The sequence below is a fragment of the Perissodus microlepis genome, chromosome 3 (assembly GCF_051167445.1).
Source record: "Perissodus microlepis isolate ML-2025 ecotype Zambia chromosome 3, ASM5116744v1, whole genome shotgun sequence".
NCBI classification, from domain to species: domain Eukaryota; kingdom Metazoa; phylum Chordata; class Actinopteri; order Cichliformes; family Cichlidae; genus Perissodus; species Perissodus microlepis.
The window spans coordinates 18,031,568-18,045,884 of record NC_140463.1 but is presented as its reverse complement, the minus strand read 5'-3'; the positions used below and the strand labels follow the sequence as shown (position 1 = coordinate 18,045,884).

Genomic DNA, 14,317 nt, shown 5'->3' with positions numbered 1-14,317 from the left:
TTCACTGACCCATCTTTTTCTGGACAGATGGCTCTTCTGTCACATCATTTGGAATGAGTAGTCGTAAAATAAACCAATAAAAGCACTGCCAGCAGACCGCAGACGCTTTGTGCTGTTTTTAAGCCTCAATCAAACCTAATTTAAAAACCAGCATTTTGCCTCAAACTCCAGGAGCTGAATAAAGCTATGAAATGTATGATACTGAAAATGTACTTTTTATTTTTTAGTGCATTGACATGACTTAACAATTTAATATGGATGTTAGTGACCAGCAGTGTAGTCTCTTTCTCCACAGATGCAAAAAACTCTGCTTGTTAAAATCAGCCTATAAAACCTAATCAGAGCTGGACTTACAGCCCTCCTGTCATTGTCTATATACTGTGGTATATTTAGACATGCATGCAGAAAACATACCTATTCTTCTCCGTTAACTTACTACTCAGATTGTAGCTTTATTCTTCTACTTATGTTGGAGACAGAAAGATTTAGCCAGGAATATTTTCTTCTGCTCTTGCTGATTCTTCTTAGAAAGTGCACCAGTGTGTGCTTTTGTCTATGGAGACTATTAATGTGCACTCCTGGCTTAAATAATCTGTGGATGATCGTGAACATTTACAGCGAATTTTGTGACAGCCTGCCAAGCTCCGTTTTGTCAGGGACCGCGGCTCAACGGGACCTGAAAGGTCCTCTGGAGACGCTGCTTGTTTAAAACTAATGAAGAAGCGGAAAAAGCTGTCAGAATATCTCTTTCAGCAACAGACTGACTGACCACAGTTTTATCCTTTCATAGTCATCCCTGTGGAGCCTGCACTGCAGTAGACGACAGTGTTTGCATTCATCTGCATTGCTGTGCTGTCACAAGTGAAAGTTCTGCTGGTTTTTGAGCTAATGAATTTCAAACAATAGTTACTGAAAATCTGGAAGGAGGAAGAAAATTTCAGAACTGACTGGCTCGCATCCGATGTGGACAGCGGATCAGCTGGAGGCACGATCGAAGATTGCAGCGGTCCCAGATCCAGCTGTACACACTGGAATATGCCCCCATGTTGCTTGTCTGTGTTTTATTGTGTTATGGTGTGAGGATATCTGATATCTATTCTTTTTCTCCTGAATTACCCTTTTGTGTTACACATTTCATTGTTTTTCCTTTTACTACCTAGCCTGACCTGTCTCCCCAATGTGATGTTTGTTGTAGGGAAAAAAATCAATCCGAACATTGGAGGAGTTAATCAAGATTTCTTTCTTGTCCTTAAAAGGTTTTGGTATCTAGCATCTTTGTTGGCAGCCGGCATTTCTCTCTCCAGGTGGTGACAGTACATCATACTCTGCCAGAAGTACTAAGCTGTTCTCTCTGATTTTTCGGACTCTAACCAAATCTCCACACTCCTGGATGTGGATCAGTCCTATCTCTCCTCTCCCATACTCTCTCTCCCGATCGTTCAGGGTCACCGCTGTCCGTTTTCCACAAGCCTGGCGGTACAAGTACCTTATTCCAACCACCAGTACCATACCCAAACCAGCTGAGCTGCCCAGCAGCATGCCCAGCTCCCAGGCACTGTGTCTGCATATGTCTGGATATTTCCCTTCCTTGTCTGGAGTTGCAGGAGGACTGGAGGGATGTTTAGCATCACTATTTGGAAGCTTTGGTTTCAACTCGTGGCCAAGATTTTCCTCGATGTTAGGGTGGGGTTTGGGGTTTGGATGAATGTCTGTTCTTGGTGTTGGTGGGTGTATACTTGGATCAGGATCAGATGATGCAGTGTGACCTTCAGTATATTTCTGGGAAGGTGAGGGCATGGAGAGGTTGTACAGAGAGCGACGGGGAGCTGGAGAGGGTCCTGAGTGAAGGGAGGTAGCCTGGGCAGCAGGCGGGGAGGTTACAGATGGGATATAAAAAGAAGAGGTACCTAGATAGGAGGAAGAAGTTGCTGAGGTCGAGCTAGATGAAGTGGTAGAAGAAACAAAAGAAATGGAAGAATTTGTTGAATTTGTGATGCACTGGGAAGAGGTAAAGGTAGGCAAGGGAGCTGGAGTAAACAAGAGATCTGATGATGGATGGTTAGAAGAATATAAATAGGGTATAGTAGACGAGGCAAAGGAGGATGGCTGTGGGAAAGTGGGGGTAGGTTGAGAAGATGACAAATAAGGGGGGTTGGAGATTGGAGAAGGGGAGGGGAGAGCAAAACGAGCTGATGACGTTGTCAGTTGGTTTCTCGTGAAGGAAGAAGGGATGACAAATGTAGACCTAATGGATGGACGCATAGTTACAAGGGGTAAACCTCCAGAAGAATGAGGAGAATTGGTAGACCTATCGTTAACTGTTGCAGTAGGGGGCAAAGTATTGGAGAAGGAGAAAGATGAAGCGGAAAGGGAAGGAGTGGCTGAGGGCAGAGCAAAGACTGGGCGCGTAGTTCTGATCTTTGCGTCAGACTTAAGATCCACGTGACTCTTTTCCAGTATGGGAGTTTGGTCAGTCCTCAGTGTAAAGAGCAGTGGGTTAAAGAGAGACTCTGAGGATGGAGTTTGTTTCTGTTTCTGTGGTTGTGGAGAGTTGTTTGAAACTTCAGGTGATATCTCAGACTGGGAGTAATCTGTCCAAGGAATGCTAGTTTTACCCTGACCTTTAGTTGTAGTAGTTTCTGGCATGTCTTGGAGAAATGTTCTGATATACTCACTGTGAGGAGAGCTACTCAGGACAGTAGCTGTAGTTTGAAGCTTAGAGAAAGGTGTACTGGTTTGCTTTGGGCTACTTTTGGGTTCTAAAGGGCTGTTTTCAGAGTGGGTAGGGGACAATATTGTGAGAAAGGACTTAATGATGGGAGATTTGGATGGTGGAATGGAGTGTGGAGAAGAGGTTTGGAAACGAGAAAGGAATTTGGATGAAGATGCTGGGGGAAATGGATAAATATGACTCCTACTAGTTTGGGACCGTAGAAGAAGTATGGATGGAAGTATGGAAGTTTCAAAATGACTAATAGGCTTGGGTGAAGAAGTTTGGGAGTGAGGATTTTGAGACCCGATACCTATTTCTGATTTAACTGCATTGGTTTGGGACTCAGTTACACTAGTCCTGTGAGGCTGGACTGAACCACTCTGGGTCTTGAACTTTGGTGAACCTTCTTCTTCCTGGATTGCTGTTTTTGGATTCTGGGTTGTGGGTCTTGGGAGCTTTATATTATGAAAACTGTGATTAGTTGAGTGATTTGTGGTGGTGACATCTTCTATTTCAGGTTTGTTAGGCGCTTTTGGATCTGGTAAATGTAATTTTGGAAGTTCCTCTTCCTTCAGAGGGATGACAGGAACAAGGAGGGGAAGAGGACTACTTGAGGCTTGCACTGTGTTGTTTAATGAAGAAATGGTGGTAGTTTTCATCCCTGTAGCCTCAGCAGAGAAGAAAGATGCTGTCAAAGGACTTGAGCTCTTGGGGTCCTTCGGTTGAAGAACGGGGTCAATTTGTGCCTCTTCGGTCACACCTGAAAATGATCTTAAAGGTGTTTGAGAACCAGTTTGATGATATTCTAAGGTCATATTCTTCTTTTTACTGACTTCAAAGGATGCCAGAGTCACAGAGCTGCTCCTGTCCAAGGCTGGATGAGTTGTTTCTGTTGTTGTTTTCATAGATTTGTAGTTGTAAGGTCCACTTCTTGCTCTTGTAATAAGTTGTAGAGTAGTATCTGGTCTATTTGTCGCATTTGTTTCTTTCTTTGATGCTTTAAAGGCTCTGAGAGCTGCAAGACAACAAGGTGAGAGAAAAGAGTGAATAGAGAGGCAACAATTGTTCTATTTCAAAGCACCTAGCTTGCATTTTGTCCCAAATTTACCATCACATAATAACTATGTAAATCAGCTTACTTGGCAGGGCTGTAACTTTGTCTTGCAGTAGTGCGGAAATTGCACTCACTCCATTCACTCTAGTAGTGTTACTCCCATTCCAAAGCCTACGACCTGCGTCACGCACCAGTCCAGACTCAATACCTGCCCAGTAAACAAAGTAGGACTGTACCACCGTGATGCTGGAAAACAGAGGATACTCAGTTTTGTGTTTTCTTATACAAAACTTGAAATACTGTGAAAACTAATCTGTTATTATTTGTAGGCTTACTAGAACCGTATGTCTCCCACTGGTGAATCAGGAGCCCTCCATACAAACGAGAGGTTTCTCTTCAGCTGTTTGTCCGAGTGTGTGACAGTGTCACCCTCCGAGAGGCAGCACAGAGTGTGGGTGCCAGGAGGTGTGAGGATCCAGGAGCCACCCACCAGCAACGGGCCCCGTCTCCTGGACTTCCTGACACCACTTCCAGCTCCGGTTTTGGGCCATGGCGTGACCCCAAAGCTTCCTCCAAATTTGCTGAAGGTACCCTCTGCACGGCGTGCCTGGAGCAGGAAACCCATGAAGTCCCGAGAGCTCCGCACCATTACTGAACAGTCAAAAAAACAAAAGGTAGCCAACATAAACAGATCATGAAGGTGTTTTAATGTCATTCAGCTCACATACCACATTAAAATAACTACATTTGAATAACTATCACAGCAGGTTTTTTTGGTTTTTAGTTGGTTTGTTAAGCGTCGCCCATTATGCTGATAGTACCTGTTATAAACTGTCCAGGGAAGTAGGAAGAGGCAGACGTGCGTATGGTGACCTGTCTGTGCTGCGAGTCCTGAGAGTGAGCACGGATGTGGCCGGGAATCATTTCCTGACAAGAGGCGTGGCTTGCACCACCGGAGAACGATGTGGTGGGCGGGGCCAGTAAGAATAAGACCGCACACACACCCAAACAGTGTAGGGTGGACAGCATCGCTAAAGGTAAATACAAAGTTTATATAGCTCAACCAATTCACTTGATGGACTGAGAGATGATGCAAACAAGATTTTGCTTATCAGAAACTGAGACTGGATACTGCAAAGTAAAGTTGGAAAAATGCAACATAAAACCACCATACAGAGCTCAAATATAGTGCAAATATCACAAAAGACAATAAAGAGATAAAGTAAAAAGACAAGTATAATGCGTATGAACCAATCAACCTATTATTACACACGAACATGCATAATGAGCTATAAAATTACTGAACATGGCAAAAGAGAAACAAATAAACCAAATTAGACGCAAAAGAGGCAAACAAAGAAAAAACTACAGAGATCAAAGGTATTGAAACACACACAACATGACATGACATCACATGAAAAACACAGAAGAAAAAATACAGTGAGGCACGAAACAGCTACAACAAAAACCTAAAAAACAAAACAGCCAAACAGAAGCAAACCAACCACCACAAATGTAAACATGAAATGACACAAATAAGATGCAAAAAAGAGGACAAAGACATGCAAAGTCAACAAAAATAGACACACCAGCTCTGTTAAGAAAAGAAACGTGACTGTAAAGAGGTGCTGACTCCCAAAATTATTCAAATTAATGCAAAAAAAAAAAAAAATCAATGATGATGTGCAAAAACATGGCAAAGACATGTAAAGCATGAAACACACCAACATGAGACGAAAAGTCCCAAAACAAGTGACGCAAAAATCTTAAAAGGCTGTTCATCAAAATAGAAAACTAAAAAAAAAAAATGAATATGAACAAATATAGCTAATATATCATTTTAGCTGTAGCCCTGCAACAGACTGTCAACCTGTCCAGGGTGCACCCTGCCTCTCACCCTAAGACAGCTGGGATAGGCTGCAGCTGCCCCACGATCCTGAAAAGGATAAGTGGAAGAGGATGGATGGATGACAAAATTCCGAAAGAAAAATATGAATGTAGAGTCTGAATATATCAGGCTATGAGAAAATTACACCAGTTATACTTTTTATTTAAACCAATAAAACTCAATAAATCCTTACAGAAGCACATAAGGTTTATTTCTTGCTTTTTTTTTTCTTTTTTGCTCCTTTGATACATTTTTTCCAATTTTTAAGCAGCCTTGTCTGTTTTTGTACATCCTCCTAGGAAAGAGTTCACATGTGAATGGATGAATGGAGCAGTAGTGAGTTTTATCCTTACCTTGTCAGAGCACTAACTTTCAGGATGCCTTTAAAACAACAGCAAGCTCCTGCTTCTTCTTCAGTTTGCACAGATTTTCTTGTCCTGTCAGTTCAGCTGTTGTGGGAAAACCATTTAAAATACGTCAGCCCACAGCTGGGGGAATAAAGTGCTCCTGGAAACTCTGAGGATGAAAGAGTGATCCGGGGCTCCAGGATGTGGAGGAAGAGGGGGGAGGGATGTAGATCCAGAGCATGTAGAGCTGCTGGATTAACAATCTGTGACGTTCAAATGGAAAAACAGTGCATATGTGACGCTGTGTACAGCACAGTACTTTAACTTCTGCATCGTAACTTTCAAAAATAAACAAATATTAAACACAAAAGTACTCCTCATAAAAAGAAATATATTTTAGATGATTACCTCAGAGAGGTCTGTGGTTAATTTAAAGCTGATTTATCTGCATTAGGTGGACCCTGCAGGTGCACAGCGTGCTGTATATAAACCTTCTAGATATAAATAAGAAAACAAGATTGTCTTTTGTGTGAACAACAAATCTAAACAGATTCATGTCACTGTGCCATGTGCAAAGGTTCAAATACCGTCTGTTTTAAGGATTAATGTATTAACGTGACAATACTTATGACAACACTATATACTCAAAAACACGTAATCTTAATTCGTATTTATTCAAAACATTAAAAAAGCATTTATTTAAATTCATTTTCACCATCCACCATGAAATGGTGCAGAAAGAATGCAAACTGCCCGCATATATAATTTCCCACTCAGCCCATACGCCAGACCGCAACTATTACTATTACTACTATTTTACTACTACACCGTTTCATCAATTATTAAAATGTTGATATGTATGAAAGTAACAAATAGTCTGAAATACTTTATGAAAAATATGTCTCAGTTTTTCCACGTTCTGAAAAAAGAATAATCAGCTAATTTAAAATGACTTAATGATTTATGTTGTACTTACTTTGGTGCAGAGTTCAAGGTCATGGGAGAATGTTGCTGGTTGAAGGAAGGCTGTAAGGCTGACGGCAATTCAGACAGAAATGAACAGTTCAGGCTCTCATGATGTGATCCATTCTTAAGGTCAAAATATAACCAAAAAAATTCTGAATTTAAACCCTCCTACTCGGCAATACTCCACAGCCATCCCGCAGGCTGGATTGGACCCTTTGATGAGACAGTTCTGGACCCCGGGCCGTATGTTTGGCAACAACTTTATGGTGGATCCCTTTTTATGGATACATCAAAAAGGGAACACTTACAATAAAGTCTCTCTGCACTTTAACGTCATAGAATTTGATCATTATTACTCTTATTGCTCTGTTTCAAGATTTCTCTTCTAGTGTCAGGTTTTCTATGGGATTAAGACCTCCCATCACCCCAACGACACACTACCAGGATGTACACCAGCTGTGGCCGCCTCCCTCCAGGATCTTGCAGACTTCTCCACTGATCTCTTCCTCCTCGTCCCTCTGTTCTCATTGTTCTTATTTTGTTGTCTTGCTTCTGCTTAAACATCAGTGATGTTACTCTTCACTTTGAGACATTATTCAGTAGTCACTATCCACTATCACAAGAGCATATATATTATAAGAATAACATCAGCATTAATTCACGAGTCATTAAACTCAAATTAGAATTTTAAGGTTAGATTTAACATCAGAAGAAGGAAGAAATTTATTTATAAAAGACGATTCAACCCAAAAACCTTCACAAAGAGGTTAAAACGTTTACGTCAACATTAAAACAGAAGTAAAGTTGGTTCAACAGGACGCGCAAGGGAAGAAATATCTAAACTGGACATCAATGCCGGAGTTCACTGAGTTTTCATTTTCATGGACAGAGTAAAATGTTGTCTTGCTATTTCTCTATTATTGTCTCTACTTTTTTCTAGTCTAGTTGTTTTATTTTTCATTCCAATGCCTTCTAAGTTAAGTGTAAGTTTGCAAAAAAAACCAGGTGTGTCTTTGACATCTGTTTTCTTCCATCTCTTCACAGCTTCAGATCACACCAGGAGTGTTTCATAAGCATTCTGTCACAGTTCGCTGAGGACTCACGCAGCACTCTGGAGCTTGTGATGATAACAGTGGAATTTTTTACGTTCCACCAGGTGTATGTACAGACAGTGGGTTTAGAAGTGGGATTTTACTTAAAAAGGGGGGTAATAATTCACAGCCCGGCGCAAACGTGAGGTGCTGTCTAAGAGCTTGATGTTTGTTATATTTTAGCTATTATTGTCACATGAAAGTAAAACTTAATTGGATAAATTAGGGTTTATGTCGTCTTTTAAAAAAAGACGAAAAGGGGCTGAACTGTCATGTATTTAATATATATTCTTAGTGCTTATTTGCTGATTATATTGTTTTATGTATAAGAGAGGCCAACACAGTGTGTGCCAAAAAGTACTGACAGGAAACTGCATGCTTTTGCAGAGAAAATAGGAGCTGCAGCCAGAAAGTGAAACCAAGCAGAGTGTTTGATCAAAACTTAAAGTGTGTGGGACGTCTAGAGCAGCGGTCCCCAACCCCCGGGCCTCGGACCGGTACCGGTCCGTGAGTCGTTTGGTACCGGGCCGCGAGACTTGAGGCTCAGGTGTGAAATGTTTAGTTTTCAGGGTTTTTATCGGTTTTCAGTGTTATTTTGTTATCGTTTTTATCGTTTACTCGGTTTTCCTGGGTCTTTTCACGTGTGTTATGAATAAATTTTCTTTTTTTCGGTACCGGTACTAGTTTTATTTTGTTGTATTTATCCGCGACACCTTAAAGGCCGGTCCATGAAAATATTGTCGGGCATAAACCGGTCCGTGACGCAAAAAAGGTTGGGGACCGCTGATCTAGAGGAAGAATATAAATGACCAAGCTTGCTGTTTTTGCTTCAGACTTCAACTGGCGTTGCTGGGTGTGCTAAGTCTCCATATTCCGGAATATGTAAAATTAAAGATATTTTTTTGAGTTTGACCACTTTGAGCCTTGAGTCTTTCTTTGCCGTGAAGAATACAAAGAACTGGATTTAATAGCAGGAAATACTGCTGTATACAATGGTGACAGGAGTATGGGCTCCAGTGGATCCAAGGTGGGGAGGACAAGGGGAAAGCAATCGCTCTTCTTTGATCACTCACTGCTTGCTGCCAGCCACTCTCCAATCACTCACAACAAGGAATCAGGGAACACAGGGATGGGTTCAGGGAATCTATATGCAGAACGTACACGCTAACAAAGGCAAAGAAGGAACAAGTGCTATATACTTTGAGAGCCAAGCTACACTGACGCGAGTCACACCACGATCCTGCAATGAATACCTGCCATCCCTCAGGTTAAATGCTGACAGTGCAAATGAGGCTCAGGTGTTTACTCTTCTCAGGTGCGTGGGCTGAGGGCTTGAACCCGCAATGAGTCCTGCCCCTGCTGATCCACTGGGCCGTGACACATTCAGCCTGCATGAATTCTTTTATTTTGAAAACTCGCTCCACGGTGAGGAGAAAAGTTTCTGGATGCTTCTGAAACGTGTCATTGTCTTGACTGGCTCTCTGTTATTTTGGTTTTTAAAATTTCATATTTTACTTTGAAGGGGGCCTTTTTCAGAAATTCACATTGTGATTGCACATTTTGTTTTGTTGTTTTGTTTCACCTGGCTGATTCTTCCCACCTCCATGTCTCGTGGAGTCTGCAAATAAGGCCTGCAGTCAAATAGTCACAAAACATACTTTCTACCTCTTCTTTCTAATCACCTGTAGACCCAAAGGACCAAACGCGACTCCGATTCTTGCGTTTTCCTTTTGTTTTATTCACAGTGTTCTGTTTTGTTTTTCATGGTTAACTCTGCACTTCAGCACTTTGCAGAGCACAGTGGTCCACACTCTACACATGGCTCTCTGCTCCAGCAGCTCTCTCTCTCCTCTCCAGCCCGGCTGATACTGAAATGGGAAGACATGATTAGATGATGCTGTGAAAACCAGCCTTCCCTGGCACCACAACCTGAACCCGCTGCTCTACCCATCCCCTGCAGCCGAGCCACATCACCACTTTAATCACACTCTAGATCTTGTTTTAACATATGGCATAGAAACTGAACATTTAACAGTGTTTCCTGAAAACCCTCTCCTGTCTGATCATTTCCTGATAACATTTACATTTACAATAATTGATTACACAGCAGTGGAGAGTAGACCTTATCACAGTAGATGTCTTTCTGAAAGCGCTGTAACTACGTTTAAGAATGTAATCCACCCACTGTTATCATCTTCAATGCTCATAGAGCAGAGCAGCTATCTGAACGCTACTCCAACAGAGGTCGATCATCTTGTTAATAATTTTACCTCCTCACTACGTACGACTCTGGATACTGTAGCTCCGGTGACAAATAAGGCCTCAAATCAGAAGTACCAGACTCCGTGGTATAATTCTCAAACACGTAGCCTAAAGCAGTGTGATGGCAAAATTCTAGGTTTTTTTTCACACTAAGATTTAGGTGGTTAGATACATACGTACATAGCCTTTTTATTTCTTAGGTGAAGGACGTATGGGTCAATATGAACTGGTGTAGCCTGCTTAACTATGTTATCTGCTGACTCACTGTATGAAAATTCCCAGGGAGGCCGCGGGCTGTTGCTGGGAAAGCACGTATTGTAACTGAGAGGATACAGTGAGTTGTTCTTGAGGGTATAAAAGAAGAGCTGAGACATCCCAAGGGGAGTGCTCTCCTCACTTTATAACTGTGACGTTTGATGTCTGTTTCAATTTCTGCCTGCAGTAATTAAAAAGCTTGACCACACCGTGCTGCAGACTTTATGAACAGAAAATTCCATTACAGCAGATAACTCATAAGCTGGAGAGGACATGGCATATCAGAAATTTAGTATGTCATCTTTTAGCCGTGAGAAATAGTTTGTTGCTTTATAAATTAATTAACTGAATAAAATTTCATGAATTTAATAAAATTATCAAACAAATTACTCATCTAACCCCATGTCACAGATAACACACACCAATTAGTTAAACTGCAGGAAGGTCTTAAAGACATAAAGACCTGGATGGCTGCTAACTTTCTGCTTCTTAATTCAGATAAAACTGAGGTTATTGTACTCGGCCCTGAAAATCTTAGAAATATGGTATCTAACCAGATTCTTACTCTGGATGGCATTACCTTGGCCTCCAGTAACGCAGTGAGGAACCTTGGAGTCATTTTTGACCAGGACATGTCCTTCAATGCACATATTAAACAAATGTTTAAGACTGCTTTCTTCCATTTGTGCAAAATCTCTAAAATTTGAAATATCCTGTCTCAGAGTGACGCTGAAAAGTCCATGCATTTAGAGAGCTCCAGTTACTCACTGGTAAAACTTCCAGCAGCAGGTCCACATTCCAACAACAGGAACATTTCAACAGCTACAACATTCTCTGTATCTTGAGTGTCACTCAAATGTTGGCTTTTTGTATTTTTTAAGCTTCAGGGCTTAAAAGGATCAGGGCATTGTCAGTAAGGTTGTATGTAAAGGAGAGGGTGAGGTTTGCTATAGGAAAATCTATCTGAGCTCAGGTAGGTAAGTAATGAGGTCTTCTTTATGTATAGATATAAATGTATTTCACCCATACATCAGCAGCTATTGCACTTCTCCTATTAAAATCATCCAAGAAGAATATTTTCCTGTTCATGAAAGAGATGAATCCTAATAAAAAGGCCCGGTTACCTTTGCATAAAAATCAATGGTAGAATTTTCCTTCATTGAGCTACTTTTCACTTTCATACTTTGAGTCGATTTCACAGTCTGTACATTTTTACTTTTGCTCAAGTAAATAAATTGCTCCAATTCATCAGCCTTCACTAGGTTATTTTTTTTAAACACAATATCTGCATTCATACTCAAATGAAGAGTGTCTGTACGTCTGGCACCTCTTCAGACACCACACCTGGAAGAGTCATAGTTTCTAAATTCTAAGGCTTTTTGTCAACTTTTTGCCAATAAAGTATTAAGTTAGCCTTAAGGACCTTGGTGGATGTAAGTCAAATTTTAGCACACTGTTAGCATGACCCCACTTTACACCCCTGCAAAGTTATATCATGCAGCTCAGATATGTCCTCCTCTGAGACTGATATATCTGAGGTTTGTAGCTTACATACAAAGTATTTTATTGTTGGATCGTCTCAAGGTTAAGTTTTTAATGCTTAAATAGTTTTAAATACTTTGTTTAAACTTGTTCACAGTTGTTGAACAGAAAGGTTTTGAGTCTGTGGTTTTTCTCATTTGCTGATAAACATGCTGCCCACATTAGCAAAGGCACAACAATCAAGTCAAGTCAGCTTTATTTGTACAGCACGTTTAAAAGATATCAAGTGTCAACCAAAGTGCTGAACAGAGGGACAATGTAGTCTAAGTGTGTGAGAGATTTAAGAGTTTTGCTCTCAGGTTACAAAGAAAGAAACTGGTCCAGGTCATCAAAAACCCATCTATGTTTACATATGGTGATATTGTTGGTTATCATTCATCAGGGACCGGAAAGAGAACTCTGAAAATGAATTTCTTTTGGTTTAAAAGTCATTAAAGATGTATGCTGTACAAGCATATGACCCTGAAAAATAAAGTTCAAAGAAAGCACCAAATTACCATGACATTCATTTCCATGAGAAATGTATGCAAATGTCTGACTACAACTGTAATACCTCTTCTATTAACGTGTGTTAATTATACACTTTCACATTTATATATTTTATAAGTGAATGCATTATATTGACATGTAAAATCCAGTCATCCCCAACTGGTCATGTCAGATAGCCTATGTGTTTATACATCACTCTACATTTAATCAGTGGTTAACCAGTAGCAGGACAAGCACTCGATCCCTGGCTGCTCCAGTCTGCATGCTAAAATATTCTTGGGGAAGATTCTGAACCTCGAGTTGATCTTATGCGTTCCTGCTGGAACTCCTTCAGTGAACTTCTGAAAATGTATAGTTTTAAATACTTTATATAATATTTCTTATTTTAGATAAGTGGCCTACAGTAGTGGCTGAACTCGTGTTTTTAATTTCATTACATGAATGTTGTCTTTTTTTTAAAAATTGAAACAACATGGATTATTTCTGTGACCTGAAGCTGAAACTCAACACTGATTGGACAACGTGTTGGAATTTAAAACTTAATTGTACACCTTTTTGTGATTACATTGTACTTCAGCATTTACTGTTTTCTTTTTCACCTTTATGGTGGTTTAGTAATTCCCTTCAGATGTGGCAAGAGCCCTTTTGTGAATTGACATCTTCTCGGTGGCGGCACAGATGTTGTCAGGGAGTTCCATTTTTCCTGGCTTGCTTAAAAAGTGTGGTTAGGTACACTCATCATGTGTCACGGAGTGTGGGTTTGGTTGGTTCTACATTGTTCAGTTTATTATTATTTCTCATTGCTTCCTGTTTTATGTATTTATGTTTGTAGTCCTGAGTTACTTTCTCAATTTAGTTCCCAATCCTGTCAAGTCTGCCTCCGCTCTGTTTATCACTTATCACTCGCCCTCCATTGTGTGCTTTGTGTTTAGCTTTGCTTCCTTCCATCTAAAGGACCATTTTCACAGCATTTGTTTTATTTGTTTGTTAAGACACTCAACATTTTCTGTGAATCTTTCAAGCATAAAAAACTGAAAAACGCCAACTAGATGATTTATGCAAGCATGTTTCCACCTCCATGCTTTACTGTGAGGATGGTGTTATTTGAATCATAATCAAAAATGGGGAGTTGAGTTGAAGCCACAGAGCTTGATTTTAGTTTGGTCTGACCTCGGCACTTTCTCCCAAGCCTTCTCTGAATCATTTAGACGTTCGCTGACAAACTCGAGGTGGGCCTGAACATGTGCCTTCTTTAGCAGCAGTGTTTTAATACATTACAGTGTAGTGTGTTACCAATGGTGTTGTTAGTGACTGTGGTCCAAACTGCCTTCAGATCAGCCTTCAGAAAATGCTGCGTTTTCCTTCAGGGAAATATATAAAATATATGTCTATATATATATATATATATATATAGAGAGAGAGAGAGAGAGAGTTATGGCCCGTCTAGGCGCGGCCAGACCACAACATAAAGGGTGATCCATCCCCGTCCAACCCCAAGCAGCACTTCACACAATTAATACTTTGTGACAGTGATTTATTTACAATGACTGAATTTAAACAAAGGAAGGGAGCGAATTATAACTTCGGGGTGAACCCAAGGCCAAAACAACAAACAAAAGGTAGCCTATCTCAGGAGTAAATACAACTTACCTAGTCAAAAGAACTAAACCAAAAGACAATTACTTTCCTCCCTACCTAACAAAAACAGGA

General features: G+C 40.6%; 1 protein-coding gene across 1 annotated transcript; it reads right to left on the bottom strand.

Moving 5' to 3' along the window:
• Positions 1-1,266: 1,266 nt before the first annotated feature.
• On the bottom strand, positions 1,267-4,796 carry reeld1 (reeler domain containing 1). The gene is made up of 4 exons (XM_084921147.1): positions 4,589-4,796; positions 4,103-4,418; positions 3,836-4,013; positions 1,267-3,780 (listed from the first exon to the last, which is right to left on the bottom strand). The coding sequence occupies exons 1-4, from the start codon at positions 4,794-4,796 to the stop codon at positions 1,267-1,269; spliced, it is 3,216 nt and encodes a 1,071-aa protein (XP_084777273.1).
• Positions 4,797-14,317: the final 9,521 nt, after the last annotated feature.